The sequence below is a fragment of the Carcharhinus amblyrhynchos genome, chromosome 5 (genome assembly GCF_965287045.1).
Source record: "Carcharhinus amblyrhynchos chromosome 5, sCarAmb.v2.hapA, whole genome shotgun sequence".
NCBI lineage: Eukaryota > Metazoa > Chordata > Chondrichthyes > Carcharhiniformes > Carcharhinidae > Carcharhinus > Carcharhinus amblyrhynchos.
In genome coordinates, this window is record NC_137328.1 from 62,201,528 (window position 1) to 62,221,210 (window position 19,683).

A 19,683-nucleotide genomic window follows, 5' to 3' on the forward strand; every position below is an offset into this window, starting at 1 on the left:
AGGGGAGGGGTTTTAGTTCAGTCGGGCAGCATGGTCGGTGCGGGCTTGGAGGGCTGAAGGGCCTGTTTCTGTGCTGTAATTTTCTTTGTTCTTTGGTTGACTGTATTTGCTGCTCCCAATGTGGTCTCCTCTACACAGACTGGGTGACTGCTTTGAGGAACACCTTCACTCCGAATGCAAGCATGGCCCAAAGTTCCTGATGCTTGCCAATTCAATTCATGCTCACATTTCCATCCTTGGCCTGCTGCAGTGTTCAGCGAAGTCCAATGCTAATTGGAGGAGCTGTACCCCACTTTCCAATTAGGTACTATACAACGCTCTCGGCTTAACATTGTGTTCAACCAATTCAGACCATGAACTCTGTCCTCTAGTTTATCTTTTGGTTTTCTTTTCTCCCCAACTCTCTCTCCTACAGGGCTAGCCTGTAACTTGTTCTTACGTTTTATTTACAAAGTGCATTGCTCCTTGTCCTGCTATTAACATACTTTGCCACTTTTAGCATCTTCGTTAGTCTTTAACGCTATCATTAGCAATTCCTTTTGTCTTGTTTCCGTGACATCTTTGTCAAATCTCTTCTGAGCTCCTACTTATCTATGACCTCCTGTTCTGCTTCACATCTTCCACAATATAAAATCTATCACTGACATCTGTAGAATCAGACAAACTCAAATTATTAAACTCTTTCTCTCTGCACACTTGCTGCCAGACCTGCTGTGTTTTTGCAGGGTTGTGTGTTTTGATTTCAGATTTATGACATTAGTGAAACTTGACTACAGGAGGGGCAGGACTGGCAGCTCAATGTTCCAATGTTACAGATTAAAGAGGAGGTGGCGCTGGCTGTCTTGAGGCAAATCAGAGTGGATGTTTCAGGTGTGATAGAGGCAGAGGGATGTAAGGGGTGGGGGGGTGGCATTGTTGGTCAGGGAAAATGTTACAGCGGTACTCAGGCAGGAGAAATTAGGGAGCTTGTCTAGAGGCCCTATGGGTGGAGCTGAGAAACAGGAAAGGTATGACCACATTAATGGGGTTGTATTATAGACCACCCAATAGTGAGCGAGAATTGGAGGAGCAAATCAGCAGAGAGATAGCTGACAACTGCAAGAAACAGAAAGTTGTGATAGTAGGGGATTTTAATTTTCCACATATAGATTGGGACTCTCATACTGTTAAAGGTTTAGACAGAGTAGAGATTGTTAAATATGTTCAGGAGAATTTTCTACATCAGTATATAGAGGTGCCAACTAGAGAGGATGTGATACTGGATCTCCTATTGGGAAATGAGTTAGGGCAGGTGATGGATGTGAGTGCGAGGGAACACTTTGGATCCAGTGATCATAATGCCATTAATTTCAACCTGATCACAGATAAGGACAGATCTGGTCCTTGGGTTAAAGTTCTGAACTGGAAAAAGGCCAAATTTGATGAAATGAGAAGGGATCTGGGAAATGTGGATTGGCACAGGCTGTTCTCTGGTAAGGATGTAAATGGAAAGTGGGAGGCCTTCAAAGGAGAAATTTTGTGAGTGCAGAGTTTGTACGTTCCTGTCAGGATTAAAGGCAAAGTAAATAGGGATAAGGAACCTTGGTTCTCGAGAGAGATTGTAACGCTGATTAAGAGGAAGAGCTTGTTGTATGAAATGTACAGGCAGTAAGGGACAGATCAGATGCTCGACGAGTATAAAAAAATGCAAGAAGCTACTTACGAGGGAAATCAGAAGGGCTAAAAGAAAGCATGAGGTTGTTTTAGCAGACAGAGTGAAGGAAAATCCAAAGAGCTTCTATAGGTCTGTTAGGAGCAAAAGGATAGTGAGGGATAAAATTGGTCCTCTTGAAGACCCGAGTGGTAGACTGTGTATGGAACCAAAAGAGATGGGGGAGATACTAAATGGGTTTTTTGTATCCGTATTCACTGAGGAAAAGGGCATGGAATCTACGGAAATAGGGCAAACAGGTAGGGAGGTCATGGAACCTTTACAGATTAAAGAGGAGGTGGTGCTGGCTGTCTTGAGGCAAATCAGAGTGGATAAATCCCCAGGGACCGGACAGGGTATTCCCACAGACCTTGAGGGAGGCTAGTGTTGAACTTGCAGGGGCCCTGGCAGACATATTTAAAATGCCAATATTCACAGGGGAGGTGCCGGATGATTGGCGGGTGGCTCATGTCGTTCCATTGTTTAAAAAAAGGTTCCAAAAGAAATCCAGGAAATTGCAGGCCAGTAAGTTTGACGTCGGTGGTTGGGAAGTTATTGGAAGGTGTAATAAGGGATAGGATCTACAAATATTTGGATAGACAGGGACTTATTAGGAAGAGTCAACATGGCTTTGTGCTTGGTAGGTCATGTTTGACCAACCTTTTAGAGTTTTTCGAGGAGGTCACCAGGAAAGTGGATGAAGGGAAGGTGGTGGATGTTGTCTATCTGGATTTCAGCAAGGCCTTTGACAAGGTCCCTCATGGGAGGTTAGTTAGGAAGGTTCAGTCACTAGGTATAGATGGGGAGGTTGTAAATTGGATTAGACACTGGCTCAGTGGAAGAAGCCAGAGAGTGGTTGTGGAGGATTGCTTCTCTGAGCGGAGGCCTGTGACTAGTGGAGTGCTGCAAGGATCGGTGTTGGGTCCCTTGTTGTTTGTCATCTATATCAATGATCTGGATGAGAATGTGGTAAATTGGATCGGCAAATTTGCTGATGATACAAAGATTGGAGGTGTAGTGGACAGTGAGGAAGGTTTTGCAGAGGGACTTGGACCAACTAGAAAAATGAGCTGAAAAATGGCAAATGGAATTTAACACAGACAAGTGTGAGGTATTGCACTTTGGAAGGACAAACCGAGTAGAATGTACATGCTAAATGGTAGGACTGTGAAGAGTGCAGTTGAACAGAGGGATCTGGGAATACAGATACAGAATTCCCTAAAAGTGACGTCACAGGTGGATAGGGTCATAAAGAGTGCTGTTGGTATATGGGCCTTTATAAATCAGAGTATCGAGTATAAAAGTTGGAGTGTTATGGTAAGGTTATATAAGGCATTGGTGAGGCCAAATTCAGAGTATTGTGTACAGTTTTGGTCACCTAGTTACAGGGAGGATGTAAATAAGTTTGAAAGAGTGCAGAGAAGGTTCACAAGGATATTGCCGGGACTTGAGAAGCTGAGTTAGAGAGATTGGATAGGTTAGGACTTTATTCCCTGGAGTGTAGAAGAATGAGGGGAGGTTTGATAGAGGTGTATAAGATTTTGATGGGTATAGATAGAGTGAATGCAAGCAGGCTTTTTCCACTGAGGCTAGAGGAGAGAAAAAACAAAGGGCATGGGTTAAGGGTGAAAGGAGAAAAAGTTTAAAGGGAATATTAGGGGGGGCTTCTTCAAGCAGAGAGTGGTGGGAGTGTGGAGTGAGCTGCCAGATAAAGTGGTAAATGCGGGGTCACTTTTAACATCTAAGAAAAACTTGAACAGGTTCATGGATGAGAGGGGTGCGGAGGGATATGGTTCACATGCAGGTCAGTGGGACTAGGCAAAAAATGGTTTGGCACAGACAAGAAGGGCCAAAAGGCCTGTTTCTGAGCTGTAATTTTCTATGGTTCTATTTACAGCACCCGCAGAACTTTTATTTGGGAAAATTGTAATCAGAGTGTCAGCAATCTCCCTGCATATTTAAAACCCGAGGATGGAAACTATTTGGTTGTAAGGACTGGTCACTCTTTGATGCTATTATTCTTTTCAAAGTAAGGTTTAAAATTTATTTATTATTCACAAATAGTCTTACATTCAAACTGCAATAAAGGTACTGTGAAAATCCCCTAATCACTACACTATTCGGGTAAACTGACGCAGAATTTAGCATGGCCAATGCACCCAACCAGCACACCTTTGGACTGTGGGAGAAAACCCGAGCACCCAGAGGAAATCCATGCAGACAGAGGGAGAAAACGCAAACTCCACACAGACAGTGACCCAAGTCGGGAATCAAACCCAGGTTCCTGGCACTGTGCCGCCATGCTGCCTCAAAGCTGTCAGCTTGCTTGCATTAATTGTGTTTCAGCCCTTTTCTTGATTTAATAATAGTTTCCTTGTGAAATCCGACATGCTTACCTATTCCCCAATTGTAAATAATGAAGTGAATTAATCAGCACATCCATCCTTCCCTTATTTCCATTGATCACCATCCATCAGTTTTCAAGATGTCCACATTGCCTCACACCATCCTACTTCCCTAATGTATTCATAAAAGATTGTGTGTTGATTTTGAGGTTTATTTTTAATACTCCCTTTTCGCATGTCTTTAAGTCTGCTTTTTCACCCTTTGCTGCTCTTTATATCTTTCCCATTCACCAGAATCTGTGTTTTATTTTGCATATTTGTATGCCTTTTCTTTTAGTTTTGTTATCTCTTCCCTCTTTTGTTGCCCAAGGTTATTATTGGTAAGTAGAATTAGGGGGTATAAACTATTTCTCTATCATGTTACATTCCTTTTTAAACAGCTTACATTAATCTTCTGTTGTATTATCCATTATCAGATGTGCCTAGTTTATTATTGCATCCCACTAGTGTCAACCAAAGCTTAATCTAACATTTTAATAGCCGTTTTGCGTTTCACCCTTTCAATCTTAGTTAAACATTCATACATCCATTAGGCTGTTAACTGAAGCTCACTTCTAACGAATCTAATATGACCTGCTCCTTATTAGTCCTAGGACATATTGTTGCAGAATACTATGCGGACAGAGAAGAAATTCACTGTGAATTCAAATCCACTGTGGAGAAAATGGAGACTGTTCAAACCCACTTGTATATCATGGCCTTGTCACTTGGCAAAGAGAAATGGCTTTCATTGCATCATCCTGGAATAAAAGGTGAACAAAAAGTATACCCCACCCATTTGTCTTGTTTTCTTTGTCTTGCATTCATCAAATTTGTGCTTTTCTTTAAATCCCCATCAGAAAAATGCACAGTGCAGTAAAGGTGAATCAAAATATCAGCTCGCCATGCAGCGTAGGCCATTCTTTGCACATATGATTGGTTCCATTTTAGAATGAGAACATTTCACAAACCTCCAATCTTGGCATTGTAAGCAACTCCTATTGTACAGTGCGAATTGTTTGCAACAGCAGCCACCTCCCCTGCACATCGGGTTCCGTGCCTGTGGAAGAACATAGAAGAAAAGGCACATTACACACTGGAACCAAATGGTGAAATGCAAACAGTACAGACAAATTAGGAAGGTATGCACTGGGCTCAGAACAAGAACCATTGCTTTTCTTGATATATTCAGAGAGCGCAGTAGGAACATTTTGGAAGAAGAATGTAGCAAGGCAAAATAAACCAAACAGTACAATTCTAAAAGGGGATACAGGAACAGAAAGACATGGAGGTATATGTGCTTCCTTGCTTTTCTACTGTATGCCTGTATTTTTAAAGCAGAGAATACCACATGCCTTTTTAAGTACTTTGTTATGTGCCACAAAAGGAACTATTAGGACAGATTACCAAGACCAACTATTTGCTCAAAAAAGCAGATTTTAAGGAATATCCTAAAGGAGGAAAAAGAGATGGAGATGGGAAGAGGATTTCAGAGCGTAGGGCCTTGGTAGCTAAAGGGATGGTCACCAATAGAGGAGTGATTAAGAGCAGAATTGGAGGAGTGCAATATCTTGGGACTATAATGAGGCTGGAGGAAATTGTAGGTTAAGAGGTGAGAGGCCATGGCAGGATTTGAAAACAAAGATGACAACTTTAAAATTGAGGCATTGCAAAGTAGACCAGTGAGCACGGGCGTGGTAGGGAAATGAGACCCACTACAACTTAGGACAAAAGCAGCAGAAACTTTGATGACCTCAAGTTTAGGCAGGGTAGAATGTGAGGGGCTGACTCAGAGTGCATTGGAATAGACAAGTCTAGAAGCAATAAAAACATTGATAAAGGTTGAATTATCAGATTAAAGGAGGCACAGATCGAGTCAGGCAATATTACAGAGATTGAAATAGGCAGTCTCAGTAACGATATAGATCAGCCTCAGATGGTTTCCAGAGAGAGGGAAGCAGTTGATGGTGAGGGAAATGACATTTGTGGTAGGAACTGAAGACAATGGTTTTGGTTTTCCCAATACTTAGATAGGAGAAATTTCTACTCTTAGAAAGGAGTGAATGTCAAATAATCAGTCAGACAGTTTAGAGGTAGTGGAGGGGTTGAGAGAAAATGTCTGTTTTAAGATGTTCTCAGAAGCCTTTTTCTTTCTCTATGTTGTTCTGGTAAGGAGTTTTTGAGAATAGCTGAATTTATACTTTTAAATCTGAGGTCTCCAGGAGCTTGATACAGTGGACTGATCTGCAACATACTGTGCCATTCCAAACTACCAAGATATAACAATGGTAGCATTCATGCCCAATAGATGATCAAGATTCAGAAATTCACAATGTTGATGCATTTTTATCAAGGTCACTCCACAGTGCCCATCCGTAGTTGTCCTGAGGTGGTGGTAATGGTGAGCTTTTTGGATTTGCCTAGTCCCACTTTCTCAAACATTTGTTCCATTTCTCTGCCACCACTGCACACCATCATTGCAGCAGCACCTCCTGGAAGATTCATATACCACGCGTATCTCTGCTCCCAAAAGGAATACTCCTCGGTTGAAGGTTTATGTCAGAATCAATTTCAATCCTAAGTGGGAAGAACAATGTTTCCAGTTTCTCTTTTGCCAGCTCTGTTGTACAGATCCCAGGACCAAAGTTCTTAACCTTACATTTCACAATCGTTAACGTGCCCAGGAGTTAGGCAGTGCTGAGGTAAATGGTTTGGACTCTGTGTCAATAATGTCAGGCTTGAAGGGCAAAATCTATGTGCCTTAATTTGAAAACTACAGTTTAGTCATGTTGTCGTCTACAAATAGTGGCCTCAGACTTGCATCTAGTTTCCCCTCACCCCCCATTTTAATCAGACTATTTTAAAATTACTAATGTATTGGCCTTGATATATTTAACATACTTTGTCCTTCGTATAAACGATCATCTCTGATTCTTGCACTGCAATCTTACATTGGACAGCTGATGTAATTGTCTCTCTGCAGATAGACGTTGTTACAGATTTTCTGAATTGTAATGGAGAAATATTAGTGTTTTGCCCATCAGTTACCATGTACAGACAAAAATCCCAGCAACAAAAGATACCTTACAAAACATCAGAAGCCTCTGACACATTACAAGCTTCTCAGCTCAGTTACTACATTTGCTGTGTAATGTACACAGTGTGCTTACTGCCAACTTATTTCAGTTTCATATTCACTGAACACCAGGTCAAAGGTAAAGTCAGCACAGTCCTAAATGATCATAAGCTGCTCTCCCCTTTTGAAGAGGAGCACTGGCTGGCAGAGATTTAATCTGAGGATCACTATACCTCAGGCAAGGGGCAAGGGTGAGAAGGCGGGCCTTCATGAATAACACGATATTACACCTGAACAGATAGGAAACCTGACTGAGAAGGGTCACAAAAGGAATCACCGCAAATAGTTTGTACCTATTGACAGCAATTAGATTTTATGACCTTAAAAAGAGAGGTGTGATTACAAACAGCTGCACCTCAGTGGTTGAATGGATTTTGCACTGCAGGGTATTATGCTCCTTTCTTTGCAATACATCATGCATCCAACATCCAATGAACAATATCACTGCGGGTGGGCTACGTTAACATGTTGCCACAACATACACAAATTTAATAGGTTCAAATTTTGTCAGCTGAGATGGTTGGAATCTTCACTGAGCAAGTTCAGAGCAACACAAGGTAAAACAGTTCTGAAAACCCTCCTGACCTTTAGAGGTGCGACTGCTTCCATTTTTCAAACTGTGACCAGAACAAAATACAACTCCTAGAAACTGATTAAGACTCTGGTGCAACCAATATAGAATGCTTTGACAAACAGCCATCTGAACTTGAATCAGCTCTTTCCTGTTCCTACAGATGCTGCCAGATTTACTGAGATTTTCCAGCATTTTCTCTATCAGGTTCAGATTCCAGCATCCACAGTAATTTGCTTTTATTTTACACAGAATGCTTCATTGAAACATTGCCGTTAAAAATGAAATTGCAGCTGAACAATCTTCTCACTATCCAAAACTCCTTTAATTTTGGTCAGCTGTTGTGGCATCACTAAGGGGAGATTTGATTATGGGACCAACCATACAATGGCGTATCTACAAGACTGACAGACAACCCCTTAATCTGAGCAAAAATCAAATAGCACAAAACAAGTCAGAATATTAAATGCAAGTTGTGCCCATAACGTCATTACATCCAAATATCTGCTTTAAGCTTATCCAAGTTCCTCACACAATTTAGTCCACAATCACAGCAATACAGGTTAGGTCAGAAAAGGAAGTTTGCACCAATTCTGATCAATCAAGAAGGCCACATAGATTCTCAGATGTACATTTAGGCATATAGGAGGCTACCTGGACTCTCAAGTCTGTTCCACCCACCATTCAAAAGGATCAGGGCTGATCTGTGACATAACTCCACGTACCAACCATTGCTTTGTATTCCAATATACCTTTGAGGAACAAAAATCTACAGATCTAAGATTTTAAATTTTAAATTAATCTAGTGATTGCCATTTGCAGACAACTGTTTAAAACTTCTACCACTTGTTGTCTTTAGAGGCGTTTTCTTCTGAAAAGGTCTGTTTCTAAGTTTTAAGTTTTAGACTATGCCCCCTAGTTCTAGACTCTTCAGCCAGTATCTTGCCAATCACCTTATCAGTTCCCGTTGAATTTTGAAACTTTGATCAACCTTTTTAAATTCCAGGAAATACAGCCCTTGTTTGTGTTATCTCTTCCTATGACTTAACCTTTGGAGTCAAGGTATCATTCTGATTAAACTTTACTGCACATCCTTCCAAAGTCTTCCTGAAGTGTAGCGCCCAAAACTGCTCTGGATGTGGTCTACCTGGGGCTTTGTATAATCGTGGTTGCAGTAATCCAGGGTTAATAAGAATAAACCTGTAGCAAACAGCAGTCAATTGAAGCTACTAGTCAGCTCTAGTGCAGAATTCAATGGGTTTAAAAAGTTGAAAATGGCCCATTTCTTATTCTTACACTGCTTCATTGTGCTAATTCAAATTAGATTTTATGTTCAGGTCTATGTTAATTGATCTTCACAAAACATTGGAATGCAATTTCACCTCAATGTAATTGCAATTTGTTCATTGTGCCTTTAGTGAAAAATCCTGGCCAATTAATTTGGGCCTGACCACTGAATTCTAGGAGAACAGTGATCATGGAATGAACAACTTCAGTATGCTGCTTGACCTGCTCATAAACCAGCAAATATGATAAAATGATCCAATGTTCACCAAGAAACTACAATGTTTTATTTCTTGATTATCAAATAATTATTATTCATATAGATCAATGGATCTAAAAAAAAAATCATGGTCGTGCCATACATGACAGGCATGGAAATTGATTGGGACTGAATCCCAAGTACTTGCATGGCTCAGTTACAGACAAACATGATGCTGGCTTCACGCATCTAACTGGTAATTGAGAGAAGTACTGAATCTATAAGTGTGCTAATTCAAAGTATGTTCACAAAATCCACAAAGATATCCTGAATGACGTCAGGTCCAATGTATTAATGACCACCATCCAGGGCAGTAGCACCAGTATGGTCAATGCTCGATTACCCAGGCTTGATTCTGTGATAGCTATCATTTAGTTGCCACTATTGGCCTTATTAACCTTCCAAGCAGCATTGGAAGCAGAGAAAAGAAAGGATATCGGAAAAGAGAAAGTGGGAGAATGCATATACCTAAATATCAGTGACAGAAATGGAACAACTTGTTTACAATTTACCCTTCATTTTGCAGTGCTTGAGGATAAATTATTCTATTTAAAAAGAATGTTCCACAAATCAATATAAAAATTGCACATAAATCATAGCAATGCTATAATTTAAATTAAAGTCAAGTGATTGACTCACATGCTGTTCCAAGGAATTGTTTCTATTTGGAACATATTCTGTGCTTCTATGGTGTCTTCAATTCCAACAACTCTGGCCATAGAACCCTACAGTGCAGAAAGAGGCCCTTCAGCCCATCGAGTCTGCACCGACCACAATCCCACCCAGGCCCGACCCCCATATCCCTACATACTATTACCCGCTAAATCCTCTAACCTCAGCATCTTTGGACACTGAGGAGCAATTTTAGCATGGCCAACCAACCTAACCCGCACACCTTTAGAGTGTGAGAGGAAACTGGAGCACCCAGAGGAAACCCACGCAGACACAAGGAGAACGTGCAAACTCCACACAGACAGTGACCCGAGCCGAAAATTGAACCCAGGTCACTGAAGCTGTGAAGCACCAGTGCTAACCACTGTGCTACCATGCCACCCATGGCCAAAATATAAGGACCTATTATTTATTTTTCTTTGGCCATAGCCATCCTCCCATTTCTTAAACTGTTCATTTGTCATATGCGTTTGTGAACAGCAAGAGTCAGCAGACTGCTCAAGCAAGATGAGCATCGACGCCCAACTTCAGCTCCACTTTGTCACAAGAATTATGAACATGGATGGATACACACACAGATTAGAACTCTCAGAGTTCTGATCCTACCTGCTACAGGGCCACAGAGAAATTGTAGCACAAATATTACCATTCTTACGGAGATCAACTCACTAAAGCAAGACACCAAGACTTGGGTAAAAACAGAAAGTGCGAGAAATATTCAACAGGTCTTGCTGACTTTGGGAACAAAGAAACAAGAGTTAACTGCTGTTATATATTTAAGTAGTTATAGATTGCTTCAAGAACTGATCACATGATTTGATGGTGATGCATTGGGGTGCAGAACAGCCTGCTGTTTTACTTTCAGTTTGTACTTTGTACAGGCCAGAGCTCTTTGGATAATTTTGCTGCTGTTAGTTTGAATCTGTGTTTGCAAACCACTTTTTTTTGTTAACACTCTCAACCCTTAACACAATTAGGGCATTACAAAAATAAAATTGGCAATAAGTCTGGATTTTGTTTCATTGAGAATGAGAAAAGATCCTAAGTAGAAGAAAAATAAATAATTGGTCCTTATATTTTGAATATTAAAAGGCTTAGGAGAAGCCACAGGATTAACAATTAAAGTGCCAAGAAAAGTAAATAAGAAAAAAGCTTTAAAAGAGAATTTTTTCAACCCAGAGAAGGGTGAGATTGCAGACATGTTTGAAAAGAGGAATGCTTTGCTGTATAGCTGGGGTCATTTGAAAAAAAAATGCATCAAGTCAATGGTCTCCAGAGTAAAAGGGGAGTGCTGGAAGACAGTATGAAAAAGATATTTTGAGCAGCCTCGAGTCACTTGTGCCTGCAAGAAAAATGATGGGTCAATTAGAATCCACGGGCCCTTCCAGTGAAAAAAATGAATCATGGAGTCCCTATGCAAGCATTTTCAGTACTCTATAGAAGCAAATAAAATTGCAAACGAGTTGCTCGTACCAGTTTTCTTCAGTAGAATAGAAAGATCTTCAATTTGCTCTGGAACTTGGTTCATCCAGCAAAGCCAGGAACCAAAACTTACAGTGACTTGACAAAGATCCTCTCCAAAGCCTTTAATCGTACGGAACAGTTGAGGTTCCACTGAAAGAATCAAGTGGAAGGCAAAAGCATTGTTCAGTTTGTGGCAACCTTCAAAAGACTGGCACAACATCATGAATTTGGCGAGTTGTTACAAAACGCTCTTCACAATTGTCTAGTTTGTGGTCTCCAAAATGAAGCTATCCAAAGAAGATTGCTTACTGAACATAGCTTGGCTTTAAAAAATTGCAGTTTCTGCCTGCTAAAGAGGCTTCACAATTTGGCGCAGGAATGAAGATCCACAAGTTGGAAGTTGCCCACAAGTCGAAACAAGCAACAAGCATGTCATAGGTTATTCAAAATGGGCCATTTAGCAAGTGAACACTGGAGCAAGGATTGTCAATGCAAGTAGTGCAGTGAAATGGGTTACATTGCTTGTTGGGCTAGACCAGCTTCCCCTGAGAATATTCAGAAAAAGAATCTAGGTACCTCCAAGAAGAACAAGTTGCATTCTACAAAAAGAATTCACAACATCGAAGAATTATGGCTATGAAAAAGAGAATGTCTAGAAAAATGATGAGTTCCAACTGAACATCTTGTCTATACAAGGATGGAGGTTGATACAGATGTGACTGTAGTTTAGTTCCAGAGACGATATACCAACAAAAGGTGAAGCATCTTCCTTTGAAACAAGCTGATGTGATTTTAAGGACATAGTAAAGAGGTTAAAAGGTTACATCATGGTCAATGTTGAGTTACTTCTCCCTGAGGTCCATGTTAATTCTCCAACTCTACTTGGGAGATCATGGTTGGAGAAGATCAAGCTTAACCAGAGTGCAGTCAACAGACTGGTTGATGTCACAACAGACTTATGATACCTTCTGGATAAATACAAGAGTGATTTCAAAGAGACCCTTGGCTCAAAGAAGGGAGTTCAGATAAAACTCAAGATAAAGGGTGATAACAACCAAAGAATCTCAAGGCAAGGGCTATGCCATTTACAACCCAAAGTTGAAGAAGAGTTAGTATGACTTGTTAACACGATGAGTGATTGGGCTATCCCCATCATATCTCCGTGAAACCCAGTGGTTCTGTTTGTATTTGTGGTGATTTTAAAACAATTATAAGTACAGTATTGATCAATATCCACTTTCTTTAAAAGATTTGTTTGCTGGATTATCAGTCGGCAGATACTGAACAAGATTGATCTTTCACAGACATATTTACAGATGCATGTAGTTGCTGAATCTCAACCATTGCTTACAATCATCACTTAAAGATCTTTTTCGTTATAAAGATTAACTTTTGGAATAATATTCACACCAGTCCTATTCCAAAGATCAAATGGGATCAGATTTTAAGTTGTCTCTCTGGTGTACAATGTTGTACTGATGATATTCTAATTACAGGGTCCAGCCAACAAGGGCATTTGAATAATTTAAAAGCAATACTTCAAACACATGATGTTCATATCAAGAAAGAAAAGTGCGGCTTCTTCCAGACATCAGTCCAGTATTTGGGTCACATTATTGATAGTAAAATCCTTCATAAAGTACCTAAAAAGATGGACATGATCATAGAAGCACCACATCTGAAGAATATGAAGCAATGGAGGTCCTTTCTAGGATTTATAAATTATGGCAACTTTGTTCCTAATTTAGCTACATTATTGAAGCGATTGCATAATTTATTGTGTGAAACAGTCATGGGAATGGTAATGTGAGAAAGCATACAAGGATTTCAAAGATGTTTTGTAAGCACTGGTTCGTTTTAATCTGAAGCTACCATTACTGCTTGCTTGCTTTACCTTTGAGTAGAACAGTCATTTCACATATTATGCCTTCAGGAGAAAAACTACCATTAGCCTTTGCTTCATGTACTCTGACTAGTGCTAAATCTAGAAAAATCAGCCAGAAAAAGAAGCAACAAGTATAATTTTTAGTGTATGAAGATTTCATCATTATTTATATGATCGTCATTTTATATTATTGGCTGATCATCCACCCTTAACTGTTATTTTTTGGCAATATAAAGGCATACCATTGATAGTTGCTAGTCAGTTACAAAGATGGTCACTGATCCTATCCGATGATAATGAAGTATTAGAGTGTCACGTTAACACTGATGCATTATTATGCTCATCTTCACTATGGAGCAGATACCACCAATGAGGTCAGAGAATCCCAGCCAACATTTCCAATGTACCAGTTATGGAATCACTTAGTAACACAGCAAAGTAAATTTCAGAATTACCTGGTCCTCCTAACAGCAAATATTTTCTCTCAGTAGAAAGGGTCTAGACTTGGACCAGTTGAGTGAGAGATTTTGTTAAATTCATTAACTGTATTTGCTTTAATATTTAGTGAAAAAAAGCTAAAATTTTGTATCTGAATTTAGGTAAAATGATTTGTCACAGAAGGGGGAGGTGTGCATTGGGGGATATTCTTCTCATCAAGATTATTTTATTGGCTATATACAACAAACGTTAGAAATGGATCAGAATTATCACTGGGAGAAGATGCACTCTGTGGACTGTAGTCTCAATAAGCAAATAGATTTATAAAGTAAAACACGTAACAGCATTACACATAGCACAGAAACATTCTTTGCAATCAAATTTACAATCTCAACAGAAGGGCTGCTTCTCCACTGTTCCCAGCACACCCCCAAAACCAGGATAAGAAGGTTCCTATGTTTGCTATTCCAATGAGAAAAAAAACGTCCATTTATACAATTTCTGCCAAGTAAATTTTCCAATGGTAGCTGAACATTTTAATAGATTAAAAAAATTAATTGACTAACATCAAGCAAATAAACAAAGTGTGTGAAGCTAAGATGCATTTACCAATTTTTCTTTTGTTTGCAGTCAATAAAATGAGACTTGATGCTGATACAAAGAGGAATTTAAAAGGATACAAGGGCTGGGTGGGAAGACACAATTAGAATGGAAAAATGCTGATGTGGTTTATAAATACTAGCATAGACCAGCTGGCCGAATGGCTCAATTCTGTGCTGCAAATTCTATACAAACACTAGATGGCAGTATCAGAGGTAATTCTGGCATCTAATTATTATAAATAGATTCTACATCTGATTATTAAAAATATCTGGAGTTCAAAATGTATCTAGTAATTTAAATTAAGCTATTCCACTGAAATGGTACAGAAAACTAACAAACTTGCACATGAAAGGGTCTTATTTCAGCTTGTGTTTACATGCATAATTGAATACGGGTTACATCCAATTTACCACCGAATCAGCTGATCAACTACCAATTTAGCCAATGCAATGGAAGCACGAAAACAAGCACTCTGGGTCACACAAGTCTGCACTTTTCCTTCATCATTTATCTTTACAATACCTTATCAAGATATTTTTCTTAGCAATGATTTATGTACCTACATGCTATGTTGCCTATACCCTCAAGCTAAGAAAACCCATCCCCACCACAGCACAAAAAATACTGTAGGTGTTTGAAATCTGAAATAAAAACAAAATTTCTGGAAATACTCAGGAAGTCAGGCAGCATCTGAGGAGAAAAACGGATTCTTATCTCACCACCACTTCCCTCCATTTTTCCACTGTCTCCAAGTTATTAATCTACTTGTCTGACATCAAGTACTGGGTAACCAGAAATAACACCAGTGGTTGAAGCATTATATTCGGTCTCTGTTACAAACCGTAATCCCTAAGCACCAGAACAATTGTCAGCAGCCCTTCCCCACTTCACCCTGTAACTCTCTGAGCCACTGTAATGTCACCCAGCACCACTACCCTCCAAGATTTCTGCACTCATCCAGTTCTGTTCTCTTGAGCATCCTAGATTTAATTGCTCCAAAATTACTGGCTGTGCTTCAAGACATTCATCAAAAGCCTAACCCTTTGGCCAATGACATATCCATTCCACCACCAACCTCACCATCAGCAAGAGCAGAATACTGTGTCCACAGTCATTCATTTCTATAAGCTTGTTATGGGCAGCTCAACCTCAAGTTTTTCCTTTGCTTTCCAAAACACACAATTCCTCCATGGATATTTCCATTGCTATAGCCCTAATAGCTCGGGGGGTCGGGGGGGGGGGGGGGGGGGGGGAGGTGGGAAACAAGATATTGAATTTGATGATCATCTATGGTGGAGGCGAACCTGTTGGGGTCTTTTCAGAGACTTCTGGATGAGCACATGGGAATTAATGGGACTGAGAGTTATAGACATGCCTGGTAGGTAGGGATATGATCGGCGCAACTTGTGGGCCGAAGGGCCTGTTTGTGCTGTAGTGTTCTATGTTCTATGGTCATAGTGAATGGCGGAGCAGGCTCTAAGGGCTGAATGGCCTACCCATGCTTCTTTTCTCAATGGATGTTTCTATATTCAGGAGTGATGATTGGTCTCCAACATGCACAACCATCTTCCTTTGCTCTGGATATAAAGCCAACCAGTGTTTTTTGCCTGATTCCCACCTACGTTAATTTTACTTGGGCTCCTTGTTTGGTCACATATTAAGCTGATTGTCAAAGATAGTCACACTCATTTCACCTAGGAAACTCAGCTCTTTTGTCCTATTTGGAACAAAGCTGTAATGAGGTCTGGAGCCAAGTAGTCCTGGCAATACACAAACTAAACATCAGTGAGCAAGTTACTGCTGAATAAGTGTCACATGATAGCTCTGTCAATTACAAGTTCCATCAATTCACTGATGATGATCAAGGAAAGATCGATGGGACAGTAATCGGAGAGATTAAATCATCCATTTTGTCAGGATGCCAGCATTGCAGCCTTAAATGAAAAACCTAAGCTATAGGAGCAACTCGTCCTATAAACACAAGTCTTCAGTAATATAACCAAGGATCCTTTGCTGCACTCAGCATGAGGTGTTTTACGGCCTTATATGGAGTGAACAGAATCAGCTGAAGTCTGGTTTCTGTGATGGTAGCAACCTCAGAAAAAGGTGAAATTGGATTATCAACTCAGCATTTCTGACATTATTGTAAATGCTCATCAACCTTGTCATTCACACTGACTTGCTGAGCTCTGCCATTATTTATGATGGGGATGTACATGGAACCTGTTCCCCATCCCATTAGTTGTTTAATCATCCACCACCATTCACTATTGAATGTGGCAGGACGAGAGCTTTGACTTGATCCACTAGGATCACAAAGTTATCTATGGCATGTTTTGTCCCATATTCAATATGCACATGGAACTTTTGCAGGTTGACACTTCATTTACAAGCACACCTAATACTACTTTTAGTTCACTCTTCTCCGTTTCTCCTTGAGCCAGGGTTGATTCCAATATGTTGTCAATAATAGACAAGTCACCAGAATGTAGCCGATTACAGAAGTATCATTGTTACTGTTTTTGCTCAATCTAAATAACCTGGCTTTCATTATGTGATGTCACCTACCAAGATTTTGCAAGACCAGGGGTCTCCACTTCTAGTTTCTGGGTACCCATTTTCATTCATTTTTTGAATTGATATTGCCATGATTTCATGAGCTTCACTTGCTTTTGTTCAGCCCTAGGTTAAGTCATCTCTACACCAGAATGGAATAACATCTGACACTCCGAAAGGTTGAGTTTCCACTTGGATACAATTGGCCATTCTGGACACAAAATTGCATCTGTTATAAAATGGTTCCTCTTTCTCCTTAAATTCATTTACATATCACCAAATGCAAGATCAGCACTGAATCACTTCAATCAGGAGCATTTTAAAATTTAATTGCTGACCACAATTTGTGATCCTTTGTGCCAGTTACACTCATAGCAGGGAAACTGCTAAAAAAGTAGATTACAAGATTACCAATTACCAGACCAAGAGTCTCCACCTCTAATCTTTAGAAAGGTTTCAGAACAGCACAATTGAACTGAAATGCCAAACCCAGATTACATGTAACAATCTGACATTATGGGTGGGATTTTACAGTCCCACTCATCCCAAAACTGTAAAATCTCAACTGAGGTCAACGGAACTTTCCATGGCCCGCCTCTCACCTGCTCCGATTCCTGTGGCGGCTGGCCAGTAAAATTCCGGCCTATTTTGCATCGGACCTCATTACACAAACTTGCTAATGTCCACAATTGCACAAAAATCTCTCAAGAACAAAATCCCCCCTACTTCCCCCGAAAAAATAAAATGGAGTAAAGGGCTTTTCATTCCATCCTCTCCTCTCAAAACAATAAGTATTCTATTGAATATCATTCTACTTAGAGGCACTTTACTCTGCACTCCCTCTGAGGGAGGGGAGAAGAGTTGGTGAAACAAGCCACTAAAGGTTTTACATTCACTTTAAAAGGTTTCAATTGTCTGTGCAAGAAACACAGAACCACAAAACAGCTTTTAAATTTGTCCCAGGGCGTGAAACAATTTGAACATTCATTTGTGGAAATCACCTTTTCTCCATCTGGGAGGGGGAGGTGGAGAGAAGAGAGAGAGAGAGAAAAAGGTGACCGAGACAATGAAATGAGATATTGCCGTTAGAGAGGAAGGTTGAACAGCTCACAAGCAGCACACAAGCATTCGCGTGCCCTTATAATTAATCAAGATTTAATACTTTCTCTTGGAGAACACAGTGTATCGTGCCAAGTGAGCCAGCCTTCACGCCTCACCAGATGTGGCCAGCCAGCATTTTGAAAATTCTCTACTGGTGGATTATTAAACTCACAATCATGTATTGGCCTCAAATAGATCTATTCTGCCAGCAATTTGATTTAAAAAAACAGCTAGTTTCAAAACATGACGCCAGCAGCTGCATGGGAGTAAATGTCATTAGAACTTTCCTTTGTGTAAACGTCCTGCTGTTAATGTGGAGAATGGCTAAACAAGGCAGAAAAGCAACAGTTGTTGGTAACTTCAGTTAGCAGCTGACAGGGTTATGGGCAACAATGTTGATATCAGGGTCCTGTGAGAAAATAAGTTATTTTTGCCCTCTATAACTGAGAGTCTACACAAGCATTGCAATACTTCAATGTCACATTCTCCATGACTCCCACATTATACTTCCATGGCTTCCATGACAGAGCTCCCTGCTTTGCAATGAAGAGCTCCTACAAATGCTGATGCAAATGTGAATCTTAACATGAGAAATTGCAACAGCAGGTTATTACAATCATGGTCAGCCTACCTCACTCTGTTGCCAGTGCCCCTTCAAAAGCATTCTTATGAGATATCTTTTTAAAATGTTCCAAGGGAACTTACGACGTTTGAAATAATTTGAAAGACAAAACAAGATAGGGGTGGGAATGACCTGGATACAGGCATTACTTTCTTTCTTATGTACAAGACCACCATGGAGTTATAAACACTGATTTCATCAAGAGAGTAAAGGGAGGTTCCAAATGCATCTCCTCACATCAGCAATGTATTCAGCTTACTTTAATTTTCTTTAGGATAAGCATTTTTCTTTCCCTGTGTTGGTTCTTAAAAATATTTTGTGCCTATTCATTGCCAAAAAGGGAATATGCTGCAATGTTTTGTAGCTGACTAAATTGAATATGTAAACTAAATTTAAACACTATAATCTTAGATAATTAATGTTTACAGTTAGACGGACAGCTATGCGAATACTGCAAATGCAATGGGTCTGACAAGAATTCTTGAACCTCTCTCATTATCGGAGCAACACTTCACCATCTTTCTCTAGATTCATAGCTGTTCTGTGATCTACAAAACAAATATTCCAAGCAAAATGTGACTTTGCCAGCTTAATCAAGCATTTGATTTTTTTGTATCTCTTTGAGAGAGACAGCTGTGAGAACAGCTTCAGGTCAGACCTGTAATTACTTTGAAACCACTGCAGAATTATTTCCCATACGTACCCTCCTTGTCTAGATGGTAGGGATTTTTGCCACCGTTTATGATCAAGTGGCTGCCATCCGGATTTCAAACATAGTACAGCAAAAAGCAGGCTACGCATAACATGTTGACCAGGTCAAACTATTTTTTGCATTTGAATCTGATATTTATTCATAATAGCACCTCAGGTTATTTCAGCCACACACGAACACACTTGTATCTGGTATCATCAGTTACATGGGTTCAAATTAACTGATGTGGACATGCCGGTGTTGGACTGGGGTAAACATAGTAAGAAGTCTCACAACAAACTCCCCACTCACCTGATGAAGGAACTG

At 40.0% G+C, this 19,683-nt stretch overlaps 1 protein-coding gene across 3 annotated transcripts in view; it reads right to left on the reverse strand.

Annotated features, from left to right (window-relative positions):
* pcsk5b (proprotein convertase subtilisin/kexin type 5b) overlaps positions 1 to 19,683 on the reverse strand; it is a 338,718-nt gene that overhangs the window by 234,113 nt on the left and 84,922 nt on the right. For all 3 annotated transcript variants that reach the window (XM_080188893.1, XM_080188895.1, XM_080188894.1), the window contains exon 6: positions 5,046 to 5,134. In XM_080188893.1, the coding sequence (XP_080045019.1) occupies positions 5,046 to 5,134 (89 nt within the window). The remainder of the gene's footprint in view (positions 1 to 5,045; positions 5,135 to 19,683) is intronic.